Here is a 21,539-nt window from a genome sequence, read left to right on the forward strand (position 1 = left end):
ACTTACTGACTAGTTAGTACAGAATATTGATCAAACTCTCAGCTTAACAAAATAGTAAATTTTATCTCTAGCATCAATTAAAAGCGTATCATTAATACCATGTTCACACTACTCAGATGAAGTTTATTTGTCCAAGAAGATAGATTTTATCAACAAGTAACGAAAAACACAAACAGTGCAAACTTATTAAATTACCAGATTTTTTAATACATGTATGAAATGATTTTGTTAAATTTTAACAAATGACTTTTTTCAGTTAATGTAGTAAAAAATTGTTTATTGAATCCAAGATGATCAATGGTGTTCACTCTTATGTTAATGAAGCTGTGTCGGAATATATTAAGATGTTGGTCAAATAAATGAGGGTATGGTGAAGACATGTCAGTTGTTATAAACTGACATTATGCTTTCAAACTTGAAAATAGTGAAAAAATAAGTTGATTTTTTTTTATTGTAATTCCACTGATCACATAAACTGAATCCAGTCCAGCTGGTAAAACCAACATAATGGTAAGCATTCCAAAACTGAAGAATAAAATACACACAATAGGTAATATGAATAATATATAAAATAAATAAATTTTGTTTGACAATCACCAGAGCTTACAACTTCCATCATGAGTGAACCTATAATAGTCGCCCAACTAGGTTTTGTCTATTTTCTGTGACAGTCACGAACTTATTTTCTTCTTGCTGTGAAAGACATCAATCACTTGTCACACGTACAGTGACTATAGTTAATTTCTTGGGATATGTTAAATAATCTTAAATCAAGTCATCACTTGTAACACCTTGTGACTTAAATTAATGGAATGTCAGTTCATGAGAGTATGGATGAAAAACTGTACATTATATCTCGGATGAGAGAAACTTTCAAGTCGTACTTTTGATTAGTACGAATGAAATGTCAAGGCTACATGCAATACAAAAACCATGGTATTTACAGATTGATGAAGTTAATTTGCAACAAAGGATGGATTGTGTAAAGAAAAATAGATCATCATATTAGAATTATTTAATGTACATGAAATGATTTATGTTCATTTGTTTCTGTAGTACTAATAGCTCAATACTTTGTAGAAAGATTTCTCTATGGGTTTCCATAGTATTATAAAAAAGTAATTTAAAGTTCTTATGCATAAAATATATCATTAATGTAATTTGAAGACTAGCAAACTGGTGGAAAATATCTATACATAGTTCTAACGACACACTGGTAACACTCTCTTAGGAAATATTTCATGAAAAATAAAGCTTGGATATTTAACTCAGAAAAACGTCCTTGTAAGCTGTAGTAATCTCTAACTAATGTATAACATACTGTTCATCAATAATTCATTATTCTGACATAATGGCATGATTTCAAACAAAGACCGAATCATTTTTCACTTCTGTTTTTATTTTGTCTGACAATAAGAGTCTGTTGTTACATGTAGTTCTTATGCAATACAAGTTATATTTCTCCTCTTTGCCTTTAAAAATCTTTCCAACTCACAACAATGTACTTAATACCATATTAACAAACAAGAATATTCACAGTAAAAAAACATCATACATAACGATCGTGTGTGTACTGATCATGCACCAATGTATCACGTTTTCTCCCTAACAACACAGGACAATGATCAGGGTATCACGTTTTCTCCCTAACAACACAGTACCATGATCAGGGTATCACGTTTTCTCCGTAACAACACAGTACCATGATCAGGGTATCACGTTTTCTCCCTAACAACACAGGACAATGATCAGAGTATCACGTTTTCTCCCTAACAACACAGGACAATGATCAGGGTATCACGTTTTCTCCCTAACAACACAGGACAATGATCAGGGTATCACGTTTTCTCCCTAACAACACATGACAATGATCAGGGTATCACGTTTTCTCCCTAACAACACATGACAATGATCAGGGTATCACGTTTTCTCCCTAACAACACAGTACCATGATCAGGGTATCACGTTTTCTCCCTAACAACACAGGACAATGATCAGGGTATCACGTTTTCTCCCTAACAACACAGGACAATGATCAGGGTATCACGTTTTCTCCCTAACAACACAGGACAATGATCAGGGTATCTTTACCAACCACTGTCATCCTGCTGTACATTCATGAAGTATTCTCTGGCTTAAATTGTATTAAAGGGAAACGAACCGAGTGACGTTCAAGCTATTGCACCTACTACAGTATACGTAACTATCTCAAAATAAATGGAAACTTGACTACACTTCCTCCCCAGTACTCGATTGTTCCTACCAACATACCCCTCCCCTCCCTAGTACTCGATTGTTCCTACCAACAAACCCCTCCCCTCCCAGTACTCAATTGTTCCTACCAACAAACCCGTCCCCTCCCCAGTACTCGATTGTTCCTACTAACAAACCCCTCCCCTCCCCAGTACTCGATTGTTCCTACCAACAAACCCATCCCCTCCCCAGTACTCGATTGTTCCTACCAACAAACCCGTCCCCTCCCCAGTACTCGATTGTTCCTACTAACAAACCCCTCCCCTCCCCAGTACTCGATTGTTCCTACCAACAAACCCGTCCCCTCCCCAGTACTCGATTGTTCCTACCAACAAACCCGTCCCCTCCCCAGTACTCGCTTGTTCCTACTAACAAACCCCTCCCCTCCCCAGTACTCGATTGTTCCTACCAAAAAAACCCTCCCCTCCCCAGTTCTCGATGGTTCCTACCAGCAAACCCCTCCCCTCCCCAGTACTCGATTGTTCCTATAATATAGCACAGGGCATCGCTCACTGATCATCACAAAACACAATATCTCAACTAACATTGTGGAAAATTCAACATCATGTAATTAAGGTATTTTTGCATGCAAAGAATTGGAATGTTGGACATTTATCACAACTTCATCAGTAAGAATATGTAAAAAATATATTAGTGTATTTAAATTATTTTTTCATCAATGCATAAGACATGTGATTCCCAGTGAATATTTTACTTTCCTTATGGATTTATCTAAGCATTTATTTATGGGAGCATCATTCTAATTTTTGATTATGTAAGATATTTTATACCTTACCATTCTCAAAGATAGTATATAATTGATTCGTATTTAATAGATGAAAGTATGGGCCTTTTTATCATATCTCAATGTTTTCCTTTTTACTGTAATGTCTAGTATGCAGGAGTAAATTAGAACCATTGAAAAGAACCTCTGTATTAATAATATTCAGGGAGGATCCATTACATGTATGTGTAATTGATAAAAATATGATATCCAATTATGGCATCCATCATACACATCATCATATAATAAATATATTAAGTGAGTTAGAGTAATAAAAATGTGTCCAAAAACAATATAGAGTACTCTATTTAACAAACATGTAAGGCTCTATATAAGTGGGTCGATATAGTAAGAATAATATTAACAACTATTTTGTAACAGACAAGTGTAAATTGCATAAACATTTCACTGTAAGGCATTTTAAAAAAGATTTATCAGAGATAGAAATTTTGAAGAATTCAGGATATAAAAACTTCCTCATCAACATATCTGTACCAACTCTCAGCCAATATACACAGGAGTGCTCTCCCAAGCAATAAAGTCGTCATCATAAATTTTCATAAAAGTTCCAAATAAATCATAGATACTCAATTGAATAACAATGTTCAATGTTATAATTTTTAGAATATTATAAGAATCTGTTTTTATAACAATAATTATGCCATTTTGTTCCAAACGCTCAAGCATGATTATGAAATAATAAATATGAGTTCTTATGAAATCTTAATGAAAACGTGAAATATACATACGTTTATGCTGAACAGTTGAAATATGTTACACTGAGGTGCTAAGTAAGCTTAATTCAACACCAACTGTTGATGGTTTTATCGTTTAACTACTAACTTGCCTAATTGTAATGATTTATGATGATGGCCTTAAAACCTTTACCAGAATCAGACCTCTGGGTCTCCATCTTTTGTCACAAAGGAACAAGGACTCTGGTCCATAATATTATTAGTTGTGGTTTATATGATTGACAATGACTATCATCAATCTTATCAAACTAAACTAATGTTAAAATTTCTTAATATAAAAAATTTAATTTACTAACTAGCTATAAAATATTGACATACACAAGGAACATGATTCAAGACTAAGTCTTAAATTTTGCATTGAAATGAGTAGGAAAATGAGACATTGTTTTCTTGCAGAAATTAAAATCAACAAAATTCAATGCAAACCCCTTTGTGCCAAAGCCTGGAACTTGTTAATATTTTACACATGTCACAAACGTTGTTAGGTAAAGGTACGAGACACGAGGTCAGTGTGACCTACTGGAATTCATGGAACCTTGACAACACTTAACACTCAATTGGAGAATCAAAAATAAAGAAATGGTTAAAAATGTATTAGATTTTTAGTATAGCGATCTTTAAAGCTATTAACATTACAAAGAAAATCAAAAATAGAGATCTAGACAAAACAATTTCTTTTTCTTCATGTGTGTTATAAAAACCTCTATTTCAAGTAAAATTTGGTAATTCAAAAACCAACAAAGCCTTTCTATTCAACAAGGTATATTTGTTTGGGTTGAATTACTTATCTAATATTTTGATCTATTTCAAGGTCTTTGGTTATAAAAAGATATTTCATCACTGATGTTCGAATAAAACTTTCATTTCAAAACAAATTTCAGTATGTATTCAGATTCGATTACTTTTCTGAAAGTAGTGATTTTTCTAGAAGATTTGACAAGCACCCATTGTTGAACAAATTGTTTTAAATGCTCCATAGATAAATAAAAATATTGTAGAGATAGGTTTAAATTGAGCAATAATTTCGTTGAAAAGGCATAGTTAGACCATTTATAACAGATTTGGCAATTTGTATCTTTTATACAAAATCACATTTCTATGTAGCGATCAATTTGGTTTGATTTTATAGCAACATTCATTTAATGGCTCATAAAAATTCTGGGCATTTTTAATTAGCCATTGAATGTGACTATTTTTGTGTTACATTCTCCAAAGCTTACAGCTATAACCTAACCAAAAGATTATAACAAAGTGTTATAACCTAACCAAAAGATTATAACAAAGTGTTCCTTGAAATGATAATTTTTTTTTTTTTTTTTTTTGCAAAACAATATCAGCAACACATTGTCGGGTGATTTTACATAACAGTACACTACTTATATTGAAAACAAAATCTTCAACATCACATATGTAACATTAATGGAAAGTGCACGTTCATCGTCAATGATCTTTTAAGTAACAATATGGCAATACACAATACCAAATATTGGATCTGTGATTTCAACACTGACTCCGGTACATAATGACTACAGGTAACTTAGTCAGGTATTAAAACTGTTCCTCAAAACTGGCCATCTTGTTGAGTCTTCCCTGCTTGGCATCACTAATCGCTCCCCAGAGGTCAAATATAAAGTCGTCAGTAAATCCAAAATCTTTAATCTCTGATTCGTCAACCTTTGTTGTAAAATCGTGAGGGTTTTCCGACATGCTTCCCATTTCCCATATAGTTGTTGCTACAAAAAAAACATCATTATTTGGCATGAACATTAAGGAACCTAAAGAATCGTTACAATAATATTTGGTAAGAACAACTGTTACAACAGAAACATTTGTAAAATGATATTACTAAGTTAACATTGACCTGGTGAAACTGATATGTGGTGAAAAATATCTCAATCAGAGAAAAAGCTGACAATCTTTAATTTCTATCAAATCAACTAAATATACCACTAAAGTATTAGATGTGTCTTAGTTACTATTGGCCTTTAAGATGCTGAGAGGAAGCAGATGATGTTAGCCGATCAGAGGACAGATCGGTTAGCAAGTTTGACTGTGATCTATATAGTGTCAAACCTACCTTATAGCGACCACCTGAATTAGGCACAATCCCCCCTCCCCCTCCCCAAGTTTATTTACCGTACAAGTTACTTGAACCTGGATTGAGAGACCACCCCTCACATGATCATTTTTTATTGCTTCAATTTGGTGACATGACAGATTTGACTTAACAAGAAAGGAACAAAAATTCAGATATGAAATTGTCTCCTAGCTACAGGAGTATGATAAATTACAAGAGTGCTTTATGTATGACGCTACTGGTAGCAATCTTACCCAGTTCAGAGTCGTTGATGCCCATGAACGATTCTAGCAGTCCATTGATCTTGTCCACAGCAATATTTACCACCTCATCAGGCTGACAAACAGAAAACATCCACAACGTGTCATTTAAAATTTAAAAACATAAATAAAGATTTGTGAAGTGTCACAGAAACACTACAATTGTGAAGTAATATGTAAACAACTTTCAGGTGTATGGTGTGATAAGGACTTCAAACTGATCATTATCTAAATAAACTATAATATTATACACAACAAAGACGAAACAGCTTTTGCACACATCCATAGAAGAGTCATTCAATGTTAATAAACACATGTACAGCTTTGTCAATTTGCCCATTTCAGATTGACATCCCTAATCTCATCTTTAAGGTTGAGATCCTTGTCTCACCTCTAAGGTTGATATCCCCTATCTTATCTCTAAGGTTGATATCCCCATCTTATCTCTAAGGTTGATATCCCCATCTTATCTCTAAGGTTGATATCCCCATCTCATCCCTATGATTGAGATCCCCAACTCCTCCCTATGATTGATATCCCCATCTCATCCTTAAGGTTGAGATCCTTGTCTTACCTCTAAGGTTGAGATCCCCTTTCTTATCTCTAAGGTTGAGAACCCCGTCTCATCCCTAAGGTTGAGATCCCCATCTCATCCCTATGATTGAGATCCCCATCTCATCCCTAATATTAGGATCCCCATCTCATCCCTAATATTAGGATCCCCATCTCATCCCTAATATTAGGATCCCCATCTCATCCCTAATATTAGGATCCCCATCTCATCCCTAATATTAGGATCCCCATCTCATCCCTAATATTGGGATCCCCATCTCATCCCTAATATTAGGATCCCCATCTCATCCCTAATATTGGGATCCCCATCTCATCCCTAATATTAGGATCCCCTTCTCGTCCCTATGATTGAGATCCCCATCTCATCCCTAATATTAGGATCCCCTTCTCGTCCCTATGATTGAGATCCCCATCTCATCCCTAAGGGGGTGAAATAATATATTATTCTCTCCACAAATTCAGAGTGACCATAAAATCTTGGAGATAACTTACAATTTCCACAGTGGCTGGCCCAGATGACCGAATGCGTAGTGTTTCCTTCCCAGACCCATATTTACTTGACCCCTTCTTTCCAGTTGATGGGCCAATATTTGCTACAATGACAAAATAGTATAAAGGATAAGGTTATGTACATGAAAATGTTTCAGTCTATCATATAACCTACAATCTGTATATGTATAAACATGTTTCAGTCTATCATATAACCTACAATCTGTTTTGTATAAACATGTTTCAGTCTATCATATAACCTACAATCTGTTTTGTATAAACATGTTTCAGTCTATCATATAACCTACAATCTGTTATGTATAAACAATCAGGTTGGCTTTATCTTTATAGATAATCAGTTTATATGGATGTATCAGGGGTTTTTTCATCAAAGACAATACACCAAGGATAAGATTTCGAAAGCCACCGAAAAAAAAACCAAAAAAACAATATTGACTAAGCTAACAATACACATATGGTTGATGTATACTACATCTGATTATTTCACCACAATACTTAAATTGTCTGTGGTGTGTTACAAATTACCAGCTTCTTGTTTGACATTTTCAACACTATTAGCTATAGCCTCTCAATAATACATGCACAATATCATTTTCACACAATAAACCCCGGGAAGAGGCACATCCTTATAGAGAAGCTGTTTAGCTTCTCAAATATTTCCGTAAAACAGGAAGAGATTACAATATCTTGTGTTATCTGATTGAACACAGTACATTTGGGATCAATATTCTTTTAAAAAGTTCAACCTATTATACTAATATTTAACATTAATTTTCTGGTTCTGATATTAAATGTTATTTTAAAATTGTAAATAGAGAATTGTTCTCCCTTACTTTGCGATACACAGCACATTGTCAGTGGGCTGATAACGGAATACAGCCACTTTCATAAGAATATCTACTGTAACAGTTTAAATAGTATTACTGGATGAGAAGTTATTAGAAAAATATTCAATTTGACCTTTGATCCAAATATTAAGGTCAAAGTGACAGTATGCTATTGCATTGCACATCAGCTTCACATAATGCAATTATACTGCAAGTTTAAACAAAATATCTTCAATAGTTTAGAAGTTATGGCCAGCACAATTTTCACTTATTTGACCATTGACCTTGAGGTCAAGTTAGCTATGACCTTATCTCACTGCACTGCACAAGGTAGCTATGACCTTATCTCACTGCACTGCACATTGGCTAACTATGCAAGTTCCATTACCATATCTTAAAAGTTTTAGAAGTTATGGCCCTGACAAGACAAAATTGGAAAATTTGCACTTATTTGAACTTTGACCTTGAAGTCAATGTCACTGTGAACTTTGACCTTGAAGTCAATGTCACTGTGAACTTTGACCTTGAAGTCAATGTCACTGTGAACTTTGACCTTGAAGTCAATGTCACTGTGAACTTGACCTTGAAGTCAAGGTCACAGTGACCTAACAGCAGTGCACAGCAAGTTTCATAAAACTATCTTCAAGAGCTCAAAAGTTATGGCCAGAACAAAAATTAATTAGAATAACAAGAAGAAAACGAACCAGAAGAATTGTAATAATACAATGTCTCCCTTCATTGAAGGGCAGACATGAAAAAGCAGTTGATTGGGCAGCTTGATATTTCTGTATCAACTGATACATCCTGTAGCATAAAGAGTTTAATGTATCTCATTCTTCATGCTAGTTTCATTAAAAACCGAAGGTTAATGTGATTTATCAGGAGAAAATGTGCTGTTCATCATGTAGGTGTCATATAACATCACCAGTCAAAACCCCGTCTAGATCTGTTGCCATGTGTATGTCATTAAGTAACAAAACACTTATGAATAAACCTGTTGAACAGGAAATTTTCTGTCCATATTCCTTTTTTTTAGAAAAATCTCCGGTTGCAATTTTGCAGGTTATGCTTTAGCCTTTATTTCAGTAAATATGACACACTGAAGATTAGCAAGTATTTTTTTCAACTTAATGATTTGTTCAAGTTATGTAGTGTTCAAGTTTCAGGTTTATAGCTATCGCCTAATCACCCGGGCAGCCAGCTGGGCTTCCTGATCATGAGCAGCCAGGGTTTAATCACCAGGGCTGCCAGGGTTTGATCACAAGATCACCAGGACTGCCAGGGTTTGATCACCAGGGCAGCCAGGGTTTGATCACCAGGGCAGCCAGGGTTTGATCACAAGATCACCAGGGCAGCCAGGGTTTGATCACAAGATCACCAGGGCAGCCAGGATTTGATCACAAGATCACCAGGGCTGCCAGGGTTTGATCACCAGGGCAGCCAGGGTTTGATCACCAGGGTAGCCAGGGTTTGATCACCAGGGCAACCAGGGTTTGATCACCAGGGCAGCCAGGGTTTGCTTGTTCAGTCAGACAAGAACAAGCATATTAAGGGGCACCAGATAATCTGACATTTAAAACCCTTTCACTCTTCGAATTCACTGCAAATTTGATTGATAGAGGTGGATAAATTTGTTTCATAATTATATTTCAACGCAACTACAAGTGACTTTTTGATCAGGACCTTTAGCATTTCGTGAGTCTGAGTCTGTTGTTTATTTTGCCCTACTACAGACATATGTACCAGATTCTGAGTCTGTTGTTTATTTTGCCCTACTACATACATAAGTACCGGATTCTGAGTCTGTTGTTTATTTTGCCCTACTACAGACATAAGTACCTGATTCTGAGTCTGTTGTTTACTTTGCCCTACGACAGACATAAGTACCGGATTCTGAGTCTGTTGTTATTTTGCCCTACTACAGAAGTAAGTACCTGATTCTAAGACTGTTGTTTATTTTGCCCTACTACAGACATAAGTACCTGATTCTGAGTCTGTTGTTTATTTTGCCCTACTACAGACATAAGTACCTGATTCTGAGTTTGTTGTTTATTTTGCCCTACAACAGACATAAGTACATGATTCTGAGTCTGTTGTTTATTTTGCCCTATACTACTACAGACATAAGTACCTGATTCTGAGTCCGTTGTTTATTTTACCCTGCTACAGACATAAGTACCTGATTCTAAGTCTGTTGTTTATTTTGCCCTACCACGGACATATGTACCCGATTCTGAGTCCGTTGTTTACTTTGCCCTACTACAGACATAAGTACCTGATTCTAAGTCTGTTGTTTATTTTGCCCTACCACGGACATATGTACCCGATTCTGAGTCCGTTGTTTACTTTGCCCTACTACAGACATAAGTACTGGATTCTGAGTCTGTTGTTTATTTTGACCTACTACAGACATAAGTACCTGATTCTGAGTCTGTTGTTTATTTTGCCCTACTACAAACATAAGTACCTGATTCTGCGTCTATTGTTTATTTTGCCCTACTACAAACATAAGTACCTGATTCTGAGTCTATTGTTTATTTTGCCCTACTACAGACATAAGTACCTGATTCTGAGTCTGTTGTTTATTTTGCCCTACTACAAACATAAGTACCTAATTCTGGGTCTATTGTTTATTTTGCCCTACTACAGACATAAGTACCTGATTCTAAGACTGTTGTTTATTTTGCCCTACTACAGACATAAGTACCGGATTCTGAGTCTGTTGTTTATTTTGCCCTACTACAGACATAAGTACCGGATTCTGAGTCTATTGTTTATTTTGACCTACTACAGACATAAGTACCTGATTCTGAGTCTGTTGTTTATTTTGCCCTACTACAGACATAAGTACCGGATGCTGAGTCTGTTGTTTATTTTGACCTACTACAGACATAAGTACCTGATACTGAGTCTATTGTTTATTTTGCCCTACTACAGACATAAGTACCGGATGCTGAGTCTGTTGTTTATTTTGACCTACTACAGACATAAGTACCTGATACTGAGTCTATTGTTTATTTTGCCCTACTACAGACATAAGTACCGGATGCTGAGTCTGTTGTTTATTTTGACCTACTACAGACATAAGTACCTGATACTGAGTCTATTGTTTATTTTGCCATACCACAGACATATGTTCCTGATTCTAAGTCTGTTTTTCACATACAGATACCTGGCATGGTATGATAAAATATCAGTTTTGGCTGAATGTTTCAATAAAATGACCTTCTAAATTTCATGATGACTCTTAACAAATACAGAGTCAAGATCAGGGTAGAAAGTGTATCTTAACTCATCAGTGTTGAGTTTAAAACAGCACTGTGTTCACTGTCACATAAAACTAGTTCAACATCCTTACAAACCTATATATAACAAAACATCTCAAATTCACTGAATCAGGAAATTATCATAAGATCTGGAACCTACAAACACTTGTTCATCTTTGTATGGTTGGTATGTTCTAGAAAATTAAACCCATTCATCCTTAATGATAGGTACACCTGACTACAACGTGTAAACGAGCTGGACGACTAACACGTCTACAAATCTCTCCCTTCATTGTGATCACTAGACACTGACAACTGTCAACAAACTGTAACTACAGATAGGAGTATATTTATGGACCCTGTTCATGTTTAAAATATATATAGAGAGAGGGAGAGATGATCTGGTCAACTTGAAATCATAAAAAGAAAAAAAAATTGACATACAATGATTATAATCACTTCTCTTCTATAACAATCCAAAACTGGGTATTGTTAAGGTATTGATAGTGCCACTTATAGCAATGGGATGTCAAAATCTTGATCCTACTCATTCTGTCATTGACAGGTAAACTTAAATAAAACTAAGGTATGCAAGTAGACCAGCAAATAATATATGACCGTTATATATATGTTACTCATGCAGTTGAGTGGAGGGTAGAAGGCTCAAGTCTCTCTGGTTCAAATCTCAGTCACAAATATATTTACTATAGATCTCAGTCACAAATATTTACCATAGATCTCAGTCATAAATATTTACCATAGATCACAGTCACAAATATTTACCATAGATAGCAGTCTAACAATATTTACCATAGATCACAGTCATAAATATTTACCATAGATCACACTCATAAATATTTACCATATAGATCACAGTCATAAATATTTACCATATAGATCACAGTCATAAATATTTACCATAGATCAGTCATAAATATTTACCGTAGATCACAGTCATAAATATTTACTATAGATCAGTCATAAATATTTACCGTAGATCACAGTCATAAATATTTACCATAGATCAGTCATAAATATTTACCATAGATCACAGTCATAAATATTTACTATAGATCAGTCATAAATATTTACCATAGATCACAGTAATAAATATTTACCATATAGATCAGTCATAAATATTTACCATAGATCAGTCATAAATATTTACCATATAGATCACAGTCATAAATATTTACCATAGATCAGTCATAAATATTTACCATAGATCAGTCATAAATATTTACCATAGATCACAGTCATAAATGTTTACCATAATTCACAGTCATAAATGTTTACCATAGATCACAGTCATAAATATTTACCATATAGATCACAGTCATAAATATTTACCATAGATCACAGTCATAAATATTTATCATAGATCGCAGTCATAAATATTTACCATATATCACAGTCATAAATATTTACCATAGATCACAGTCATAAATATTTACCATATAGATCACAGTCATAAATATTTACCATAGATCACAGTCTAACAATATTCACCATAGATCACAGTCTAACAATATTTACCATAGATCGCAGTCACAAATATTTACCATAGATCGCAGTCTAACAATATTTACCATAGATCGCAGTCACAAATATTTACCATAGATCGCAGTCTAACAATATTTACCATAGATCGCAGTCTAACAATATTTACCATAGATCGCAGTCTAACAATATTTACCATAGATCGCAGTCTAACAATATTTACCATAGATTACAGTCATATATATTTACCATAGATCGCAGTCTAACAATATTTACCATAGATCACAGTCTCACAATATTTACCATAGATCGCAGTCTAAAAATATTTACTATAGATCGCAGTCTAACAATATTTACCATAGATCGCAGTCTAACAATATTTATCATAGATCGCAGTCTAACAATATTTACCATAGATCACAGTCTAACAATATTTACCATAGATCACAGTCTAACAATATTTACCATAGATCACAGTCTAACAATATTTACCATAGATCGCAGTCTAACAATATTTACCATAGATCACAGTCTAACAATATTTACTATAGATCGCAGTCTAACAATATTTACCATAGATCGCAGTCTAACAATATTTACCATAGATCGCAGTCTAACAATATTTACCATAGATCACAGTCTAACAATATTTACCATAGATCACAGTCTAACAATATTTACCATAGATCACAGTCTAACAATATTTACTATAGATCGCAGTCTAACAATATTTACCATAGATCGCAGTCTAACAATATTTACCATAGATCGCAGTCTAACAATATTTACCATAGATCACAGTCTAACAATATTTACTATAGATCGCAGTCTAACAATATTTACCATAGATCGCAGTCTAACAATATTTACCATAGATCACAGTCTAACAATATTTACTATAGATCGCAGTCTAACAATATTTACCATAGATCGCAGTCTAACAATATTTACCATAGATCGCAGTCTAACAATATTTACCATAGATCGCAGTCTAACAATATTTACCATAGATCACAGTCTAACAATATTTACTATAGATCGCAGTCTAACAATATTTACCATAGATCGCAGTCTAACAATATTTACCATAGATCACAGTCTAACAATATTTACCATAGATCACAGTCTAACAATGCCTCTTGGTTTTTTTACAATGTGTTTGGTGGAAACTAAAATATAAGTTTGTCTGATACATGTCAGATAAATAACAATAATTCAGAAGTCTAGTAGATATATATACGTTATGTTTCTAACGTAAAAACTACAGTGTGTGTTGACAAATTTGTTACTGTGCGTGGATCTCTGTATAAACTGTATCAGCAGTCTATTACCAGGCAATAATTACAGAAAGTATAAACAGAATAGATTAGTCCTATAGCTAGTCCTTAACAGAAGATATATGCTCACCTATATACACCAAATAAATAATTCATTGTCAAACTGTTAAATCAAACAGATATACATCTATAGGTACACTGTACAACTGAAATATACTCCTGATCAAAGCATTCATCATCTATACATGGCAAGCCTGAACTACATTTGGTACATTACAGAAATATTGAAATTATTAATTAATTTGTCCCTAACCATTACTTACATTACAAACCATTTCTGTGTCCCTAACCAATACCTACATTACAAACCATTTCTGTGTCCCTATAACCAGTACCTACATTACAGACCATTTCTGTGTCCCTAACCAATACCTACATTACAAACCATTACTGTGTCCCTAACCAATACCTACATTACAAACCATTACTGTGTCCCTAACCAATACCTACATTACAAACCATTTCTGTGTCCCTATAACCAATACCTACATTACTGTGTCCCTATAACCAATACCTACATTACTGTGTCCCTAACCAATACCTACATTACAGACCATTTCTATGTCCCTATAACCAATACCTACATTACTATGTCCCTATAACCAATACCTACATTACTGTGTCCCTATAACCAATACCTACATTACTGTGTCCCTATAACCAATACCTACATTACAAACCATTACTGTGTCCCTAACCAATACCTACATTACAAACCATTTCTGTGTCCCTAACCAATACCTACATTACAAACCATTACTGTGTCACTATAACCAATACCTACATTACAAACCATTACTGTGTCACTATAACCAATATCTACATTACAAACCATTACTGTGTCCCTAACCAATACCTACATTACAGACCATTACTGTGTCCCTAACCAATACCTACATTACAAACCATTACTGTGTCCCTATAACCAATACCTACATTACAAACCATTTCTGTGTCCCTAACCAATACCTACATTACAAACCATTACTGTGTCACTATAACCAATACCTACATTACAAACCATTTCTGTGTCCCTATAACCAATACCTACATTACAAACCATTACTGTGTCCCTAACCAATACCTACATTACAAACCATTACTGTGTCACTATAACCAATACCTACATTACAAACCATTACTGTGTCCCTAACCAATACCTACATTACAAACCATTTCTGTGTCCCTAACCAATACCTACATTACAAACCATTTCTATGTCCCTAACCAATACCTACATTACAAACCATTACTGTGTCCCTATAACCAGTACCTACATTACAAACCATTACTGTGTCCCTATAACCAATACCTACATTACAAACCATTACTGTGTCACTATAACCAATACCTACATTACAAACCATTACTGTGTCCCTATAACCAATACCTACATTACTGTGTCCCTATAACCAATACCTACATTACAAACCATTTCTGTGTCCCTATAACCAATACCTACATTACAAACCATTTCTGTGTCCCTATAACCAATACCTACGTTACAAACCATTTCTATGTCCCTAACCAATACCTACATTACAAACCATTACTGTGTCACTATAACCAGTACCTACATTACAAACCATTTCTGTGTCCCTATAACCAATACCTACATTACAAACCATTACTGTGTCCCTATAACCAGTACCTACATTACAAACCATTACTGTGTCCCTATAACCAATACCTACATTACAAACCATTTCTGTGTCCCTATAACCAATACCTACATTACAAACCATTACTGTGTCCCTAACCAATACCTACATTACAGACCATTACTGTGTCCCTATAACCAATACCTACATTACAAACCATTACTGTGTCCCTAACCAATACCTACATTACTGTGTCCCTATAACCAATACCTACATTACAAACCATTACTGTGTCCCTATAACCAGTACCTACATTACAAACCATTACTGTGTCCCTATAACCAATACCTACATTACAAACCATTTCTGTGTCCCTAACCAATATCTACATTACAAACCATTACTGTGTCACTATAACCAATACCTACATTACAAACCATTACTGTGTCACTATAACCAATACCTACATTACAAACCATTACTGTGTCCCTATAACCAATACCTACATTACTGTGTCCCTATAACCAATACCTACATTACAAACCATTTCTGTGTCCCTAACCAATACCTACATTACAAACCATTACTATGTCCCTATAACCAATACCTACATTACAGACCATTTCTGTGTCCCTATAACCAATACCTACATTACAAACCATTTCTGTGTCCCTATAACCAATACCTACATTACAAACCATTACTGTGTCCCTAACCAATACCTACATTACAGACCATTACTATGTCCCTATAACCAGTACCTACATTACAAACCATTACTGTGTCCCTATAACCAATACCTACATTACAAACCATTTCTGTGTCCCTATAACCAATACCTACATTACAAACCATTACTGTGTCCCTAACCAATACCTACATTACAAACCATTACTGTGTCCCTATAACCAATACCTACATTACAAACCATTACTGTGTCCCTATAACCAATACCTACATTACTGTGTCCCTATAACCAGTACCTACATTACTGTGTCCCTAACCAATACCTACATTACTGTGTCCCTAACCAATACCTACATTACTGTGTCCCTAACCAATACCTACATTACAGACCATTACTGTGTCCCTATAACCAATACCTACATTACAAACCATTACTGTGTCCCTATAACCAATACCTACATTACAAACCATTACTTTGTCCCTATAACCAATACCTACATTACAAACCATTACTGTGTCACTATAACCAATACCTACATTACAAACCATTACTGTGTCACTATAACCAATACCTACATTACAAACCATTACTGTGTCCCTATAACCAATACCTACATTACAAACCATTTCTGTGTCCCTATAACCAATACCTACATTACAAACCATTACTGTGTCCCTATAACCAATACCTACATTACAAACCATTACTGTGTCACTATAACCAATACCTACATTACAAACCATTACTGTGTCCCTATAACCAATACCTACATTACAAACCATTTCTGTGTCCCTATAACCAATACCTACATTACAAACCATTTCTGTGTCCCTATAACCAATACCTACATTACAAACCATTACTGTGTCCCTATAACCAATACCTACATTACTGTGTCCCTATAACCAGTACCTACATTACTGTGTCCCTAACCAATACCTACATTACTGTGTCCCTAACCAATACCTACATTACTGTGTCCCTAACCAATACCTACATTACAGACCATTACTGTGTCCCTATAACCAATACCTACATTACAAACCATTACTGTGTCCCTATAACCAATACCTACATTACAAACCATTACTGTGTCCCTATAACCAATACCTACATTACAAACCATTACTGTGTCACTATAACCAATACCTACATTACAAACCATTACTGTGTCACTATAACCAATACCTACATTACAAACCATTACTGTGTCCCTATAACCAATACCTACATTACAAACCATTTCTGTGTCCCTAACCAATACCTACATTACAAACCATTACTGTGTCACTATAACCAATACCTACATTACAGACCATTACTGTGTCCCTATAACCAATACCTACATTACAAACCATTTCTGTGTCCCTAACCAATACCTACATTACAAACCATTTCTGTGTCCCTATAACCAATACCTACATTACAAACCATTACTGTGTCCCTAACCAATACCTACATTACAGACCATTACTGTGTCCCTATAACCAATACCTACATTACAAACCATTACTGTGTCCCTATAACCAATACCTACATTACAAACCATTACTGTGTCCCTATAACCAGTACCTACATTACAAACCATTACTGTGTCCCTATAACCAATACCTACATTACAAACCATTTCTGTGTCCCTAACCAATACCTACATTACAAACCATTACTGTGTCACTATAACCAATACCTACATTACAAACCATTACTGTGTCCCTATAACCAATACCTACATTACTGTGTCCCTATAACCAATACCTACATTACAAACCATTTCTGTGTCCCTAACCAATACCTACATTACAGACCATTACTATGTCCCTATAACCAATACCTACATTACAAACCATTACTGTGTCCCTAACCAATACCTACATTACAAACCATTTCTGTGTCCCTATAACCAATACCTACATTACAAACCATTTCTGTGTCCCTATAACCAATACCTACATTACAGACCATTACTGTGTCCCTATAACCAATACCTACATTACAAACCATTTCTGTGTCCATATAACCAATACCTACATTACTGTGTCCCTATAACCAGTACCTACATTACTGTGTCCCTAACCAATACCTACATTACTGTGTCCCTAACCAATACCTACATTACTGTGTCCCTAACCAATACCTACATTACTGTGTCACTATAACCAATACCTACATTACAAACCATTACTGTGTCCCTATAACCAATACCTACATTACAAACCATTTCTGTGTCCCTAACCAATACCTACATTACAAACCATTACTGTGTCACTATAACCAATACCTACATTACAGACCATTACTGTGTCCCTATAACCAATACCTACATTACAAACCATTTCTGTGTCCCTAACCAATACCTACATTACAAACCATTTCTGTGTCCCTATAACCAATACATACATTACAAACCATTACTGTGTCCCTAACCAATACCTACATTACAGACCATTACTGTGTCCCTATAACCAATACCTACATTACAAACCATTACTGTGTCCCTATAACCAATACCTACATTACAAACCATTACTGTGTCCCTATAACCAGTACCTACATTACAAACCATTACTGTGTCCCTATAACCAATACCTACATTACAAACCATTTCTGTGTCCCTAACCAATACCTACATTACAAACCATTACTGTGTCACTATAACCAATACCTACATTACAAACCATTACTGTGTCCCTATAACCAATACCTACATTACTGTGTCCCTATAACCAATACCTACATTACAAACCATTTCTGTGTCCCTAACCAATACCTACATTACAGACCATTACTATGTCCCTATAACCAATACCTACATTACAAACCATTACTGTGTCCCTATAACCAATACCTACATTACAGACCATTTCTGTGTCCCTATAACCAATACCTACATTACAAACCATTACTGTGTCCATATAACCAATACCTACATTACTGTGTCCCTATAACCAGTACCTACATTACTGTGTCCCTAACCAATACCTACATTACTGTGTCCCTAACCAATACCTACATTACTGTGTCCCTAACCAATACCTACATTACAGACCATTACTGTGTCCCTATAACCAGTACCTACATTACTGTGTCCCTAACCAATACCTACATTACTGTGTCCCTAACCAATACCTACATTACTGTGTCCCTAACCAATACCTACATTACAGACCATTACTGTGTCCCTATAACCAGTACCTACATTACAAACCATTACGTATACTGTGTCCCTATAACCAGTACCTACATTACTGTGTCCCTAACCAATACCTACATTACTGTGTCCCTAACCAATACCTACATTACTGTGTCCCTAACCAATACCTACATTACAGACCATTACTGTGTCCCTATAACCAATACCTACATTACAAACCATTTCTATGTCCCTATAACCAATACCTACATTACAAACCATTACTGTGTCCCTATAACCAATACCTACATTACAAACCATTACTGTGTCCCTATAACCAATACCTACATTACAGACCATTACTGTGTCCCTATAACCAGTACCTACATTACAAACCATTTCTGTGTCCCTATAACCAATACCTACATTACAAACCATTACTGTGTCCCTAACCAATACCTACATTACAAACCATTTCTATGTCCCTAACCAATACCTACATTACAAACCATTTCTGTGTCCCTATAACCAATACCTACATTACAAACCATTTCTATGTCCCTATAACCAATACCTACATTACAAACCATTTCTGTGTCCCTAACCAATACCTACATTACAAACCATTTCTGTGTCCCTAACCAATACCTACATTACAAACCATTACTGTGTCCCTATAACCAATACCTACATTACAAACCATTACTGTGTCCCTAACCAATATCTACATTACAAACCATTACTGTGTCCCTAACCAATACCTACATTACTGTGTCCCTAACCAATACCTACATTACTGTGTCCCTATAACCAATACCTACATTACAAACCATTACTGTGTCCCTATAACCAATACCTACATTACAAACCATTACTGTGTCCCTAACCAATATCTACATTACAAACCATTACTGTGTCCCTAACCAATACCTACATTACTGTGTCCCTAACCAATACCTACATTACAGACCATTACTGTGTCCCTATAACCAGTACCTACATTACAAACCATTACGTATACTGTGTCCCTATAACCAGTACCTACATTACTGTGTCCCTAACCAATACCTACATTACTGTGTCCCTAACCAATACCTACATTACTGTGTCCCTAACCAATACCTACATTACAGACCATTACTGTGTCCCTATAACCAATACCTACATTACAAACCATTTCTATGTCCCTATAACCAATACCTACATTACAAACCATTACTGTGTCCCTATAACCAATACCTACATTACAAACCATTACTGTGTCCCTATAACCAATACCTACATTACAGACCATTACTGTGTCCCTATAACCAGTACCTACATTACAAACCATTTCTGTGTCCCTATAACCAATACCTACATTACAAACCATTACTGTGTCCCTAACCAATACCTACATTACAAACCATTTCTATGTCCCTAACCAATACCTACATTACAAACCATTTCTGTGTCCCTATAACCAATACCTACATTACAAACCATTTCTATGTCCCTATAACCAATACCTACATTACAAACCATTTCTGTGTCCCTAACCAATACCTACATTACAAACCATTTCTGTGTCCCTAACCAATACCTACATTACAAACCATTACTGTGTCCCTATAACCAATACCTACATTACAAACCATTACTGTGTCCCTAACCAATATCTACATTACAAACCATTACTGTGTCCCTAACCAATACCTACATTACTGTGTCCCTAACCAATACCTACATTACTGTGTCCCTATAACCAATACCTACATTACAAACCATTACTGTGTCCCTATAACCAATACCTACATTACAAACCATTACTGTGTCCCTAACCAATATCTACATTACAAACCATTACTGTGTCCCTAACCAATACCTACATTACTGTGTCCCTAACCAATACCTACATTACTGTGTCCCTAACCAATACCTACATTACTGTGTCCCTAACCAATACCTACATTACTGTGTCCCTATAACCAATACCTAC

General features: G+C 35.2%; 1 protein-coding gene across 2 annotated transcripts in view; it reads right to left on the reverse strand.

Annotated features, from left to right (window-relative positions):
• Nucleotides 1-2,967: 2,967 nt before the first annotated feature.
• LOC117325062 (PDZ domain-containing protein GIPC1-like) overlaps nucleotides 2,968-21,539 on the reverse strand; it is a 37,693-nt gene continuing 19,121 nt past the window's right edge. The window contains exons 3-6 of one of the 2 annotated variants that reach the window (XR_004532124.1): nucleotides 7,195-7,295; nucleotides 6,124-6,205; nucleotides 5,054-5,525; nucleotides 2,968-5,021 (exon numbers count right to left, since the gene is read on the reverse strand). Coding sequence is in view for 1 of the 2 variants with exons in the window: in XM_033880988.1 (XP_033736879.1) it covers nucleotides 5,341-5,525; nucleotides 6,124-6,205; nucleotides 7,195-7,295 (368 nt within the window). In the remaining variant the exon portion in view is untranslated. Of the gene's footprint in view, nucleotides 5,526-6,123; nucleotides 6,206-7,194; nucleotides 7,296-21,539 lie in introns of both variants that reach the window. The other variant, XM_033880988.1, reaches the window with a different exon arrangement.

Source organism: Pecten maximus, chromosome 4 (assembly GCF_902652985.1).
Source record: "Pecten maximus chromosome 4, xPecMax1.1, whole genome shotgun sequence".
NCBI lineage: Eukaryota > Metazoa > Mollusca > Bivalvia > Pectinida > Pectinidae > Pecten > Pecten maximus.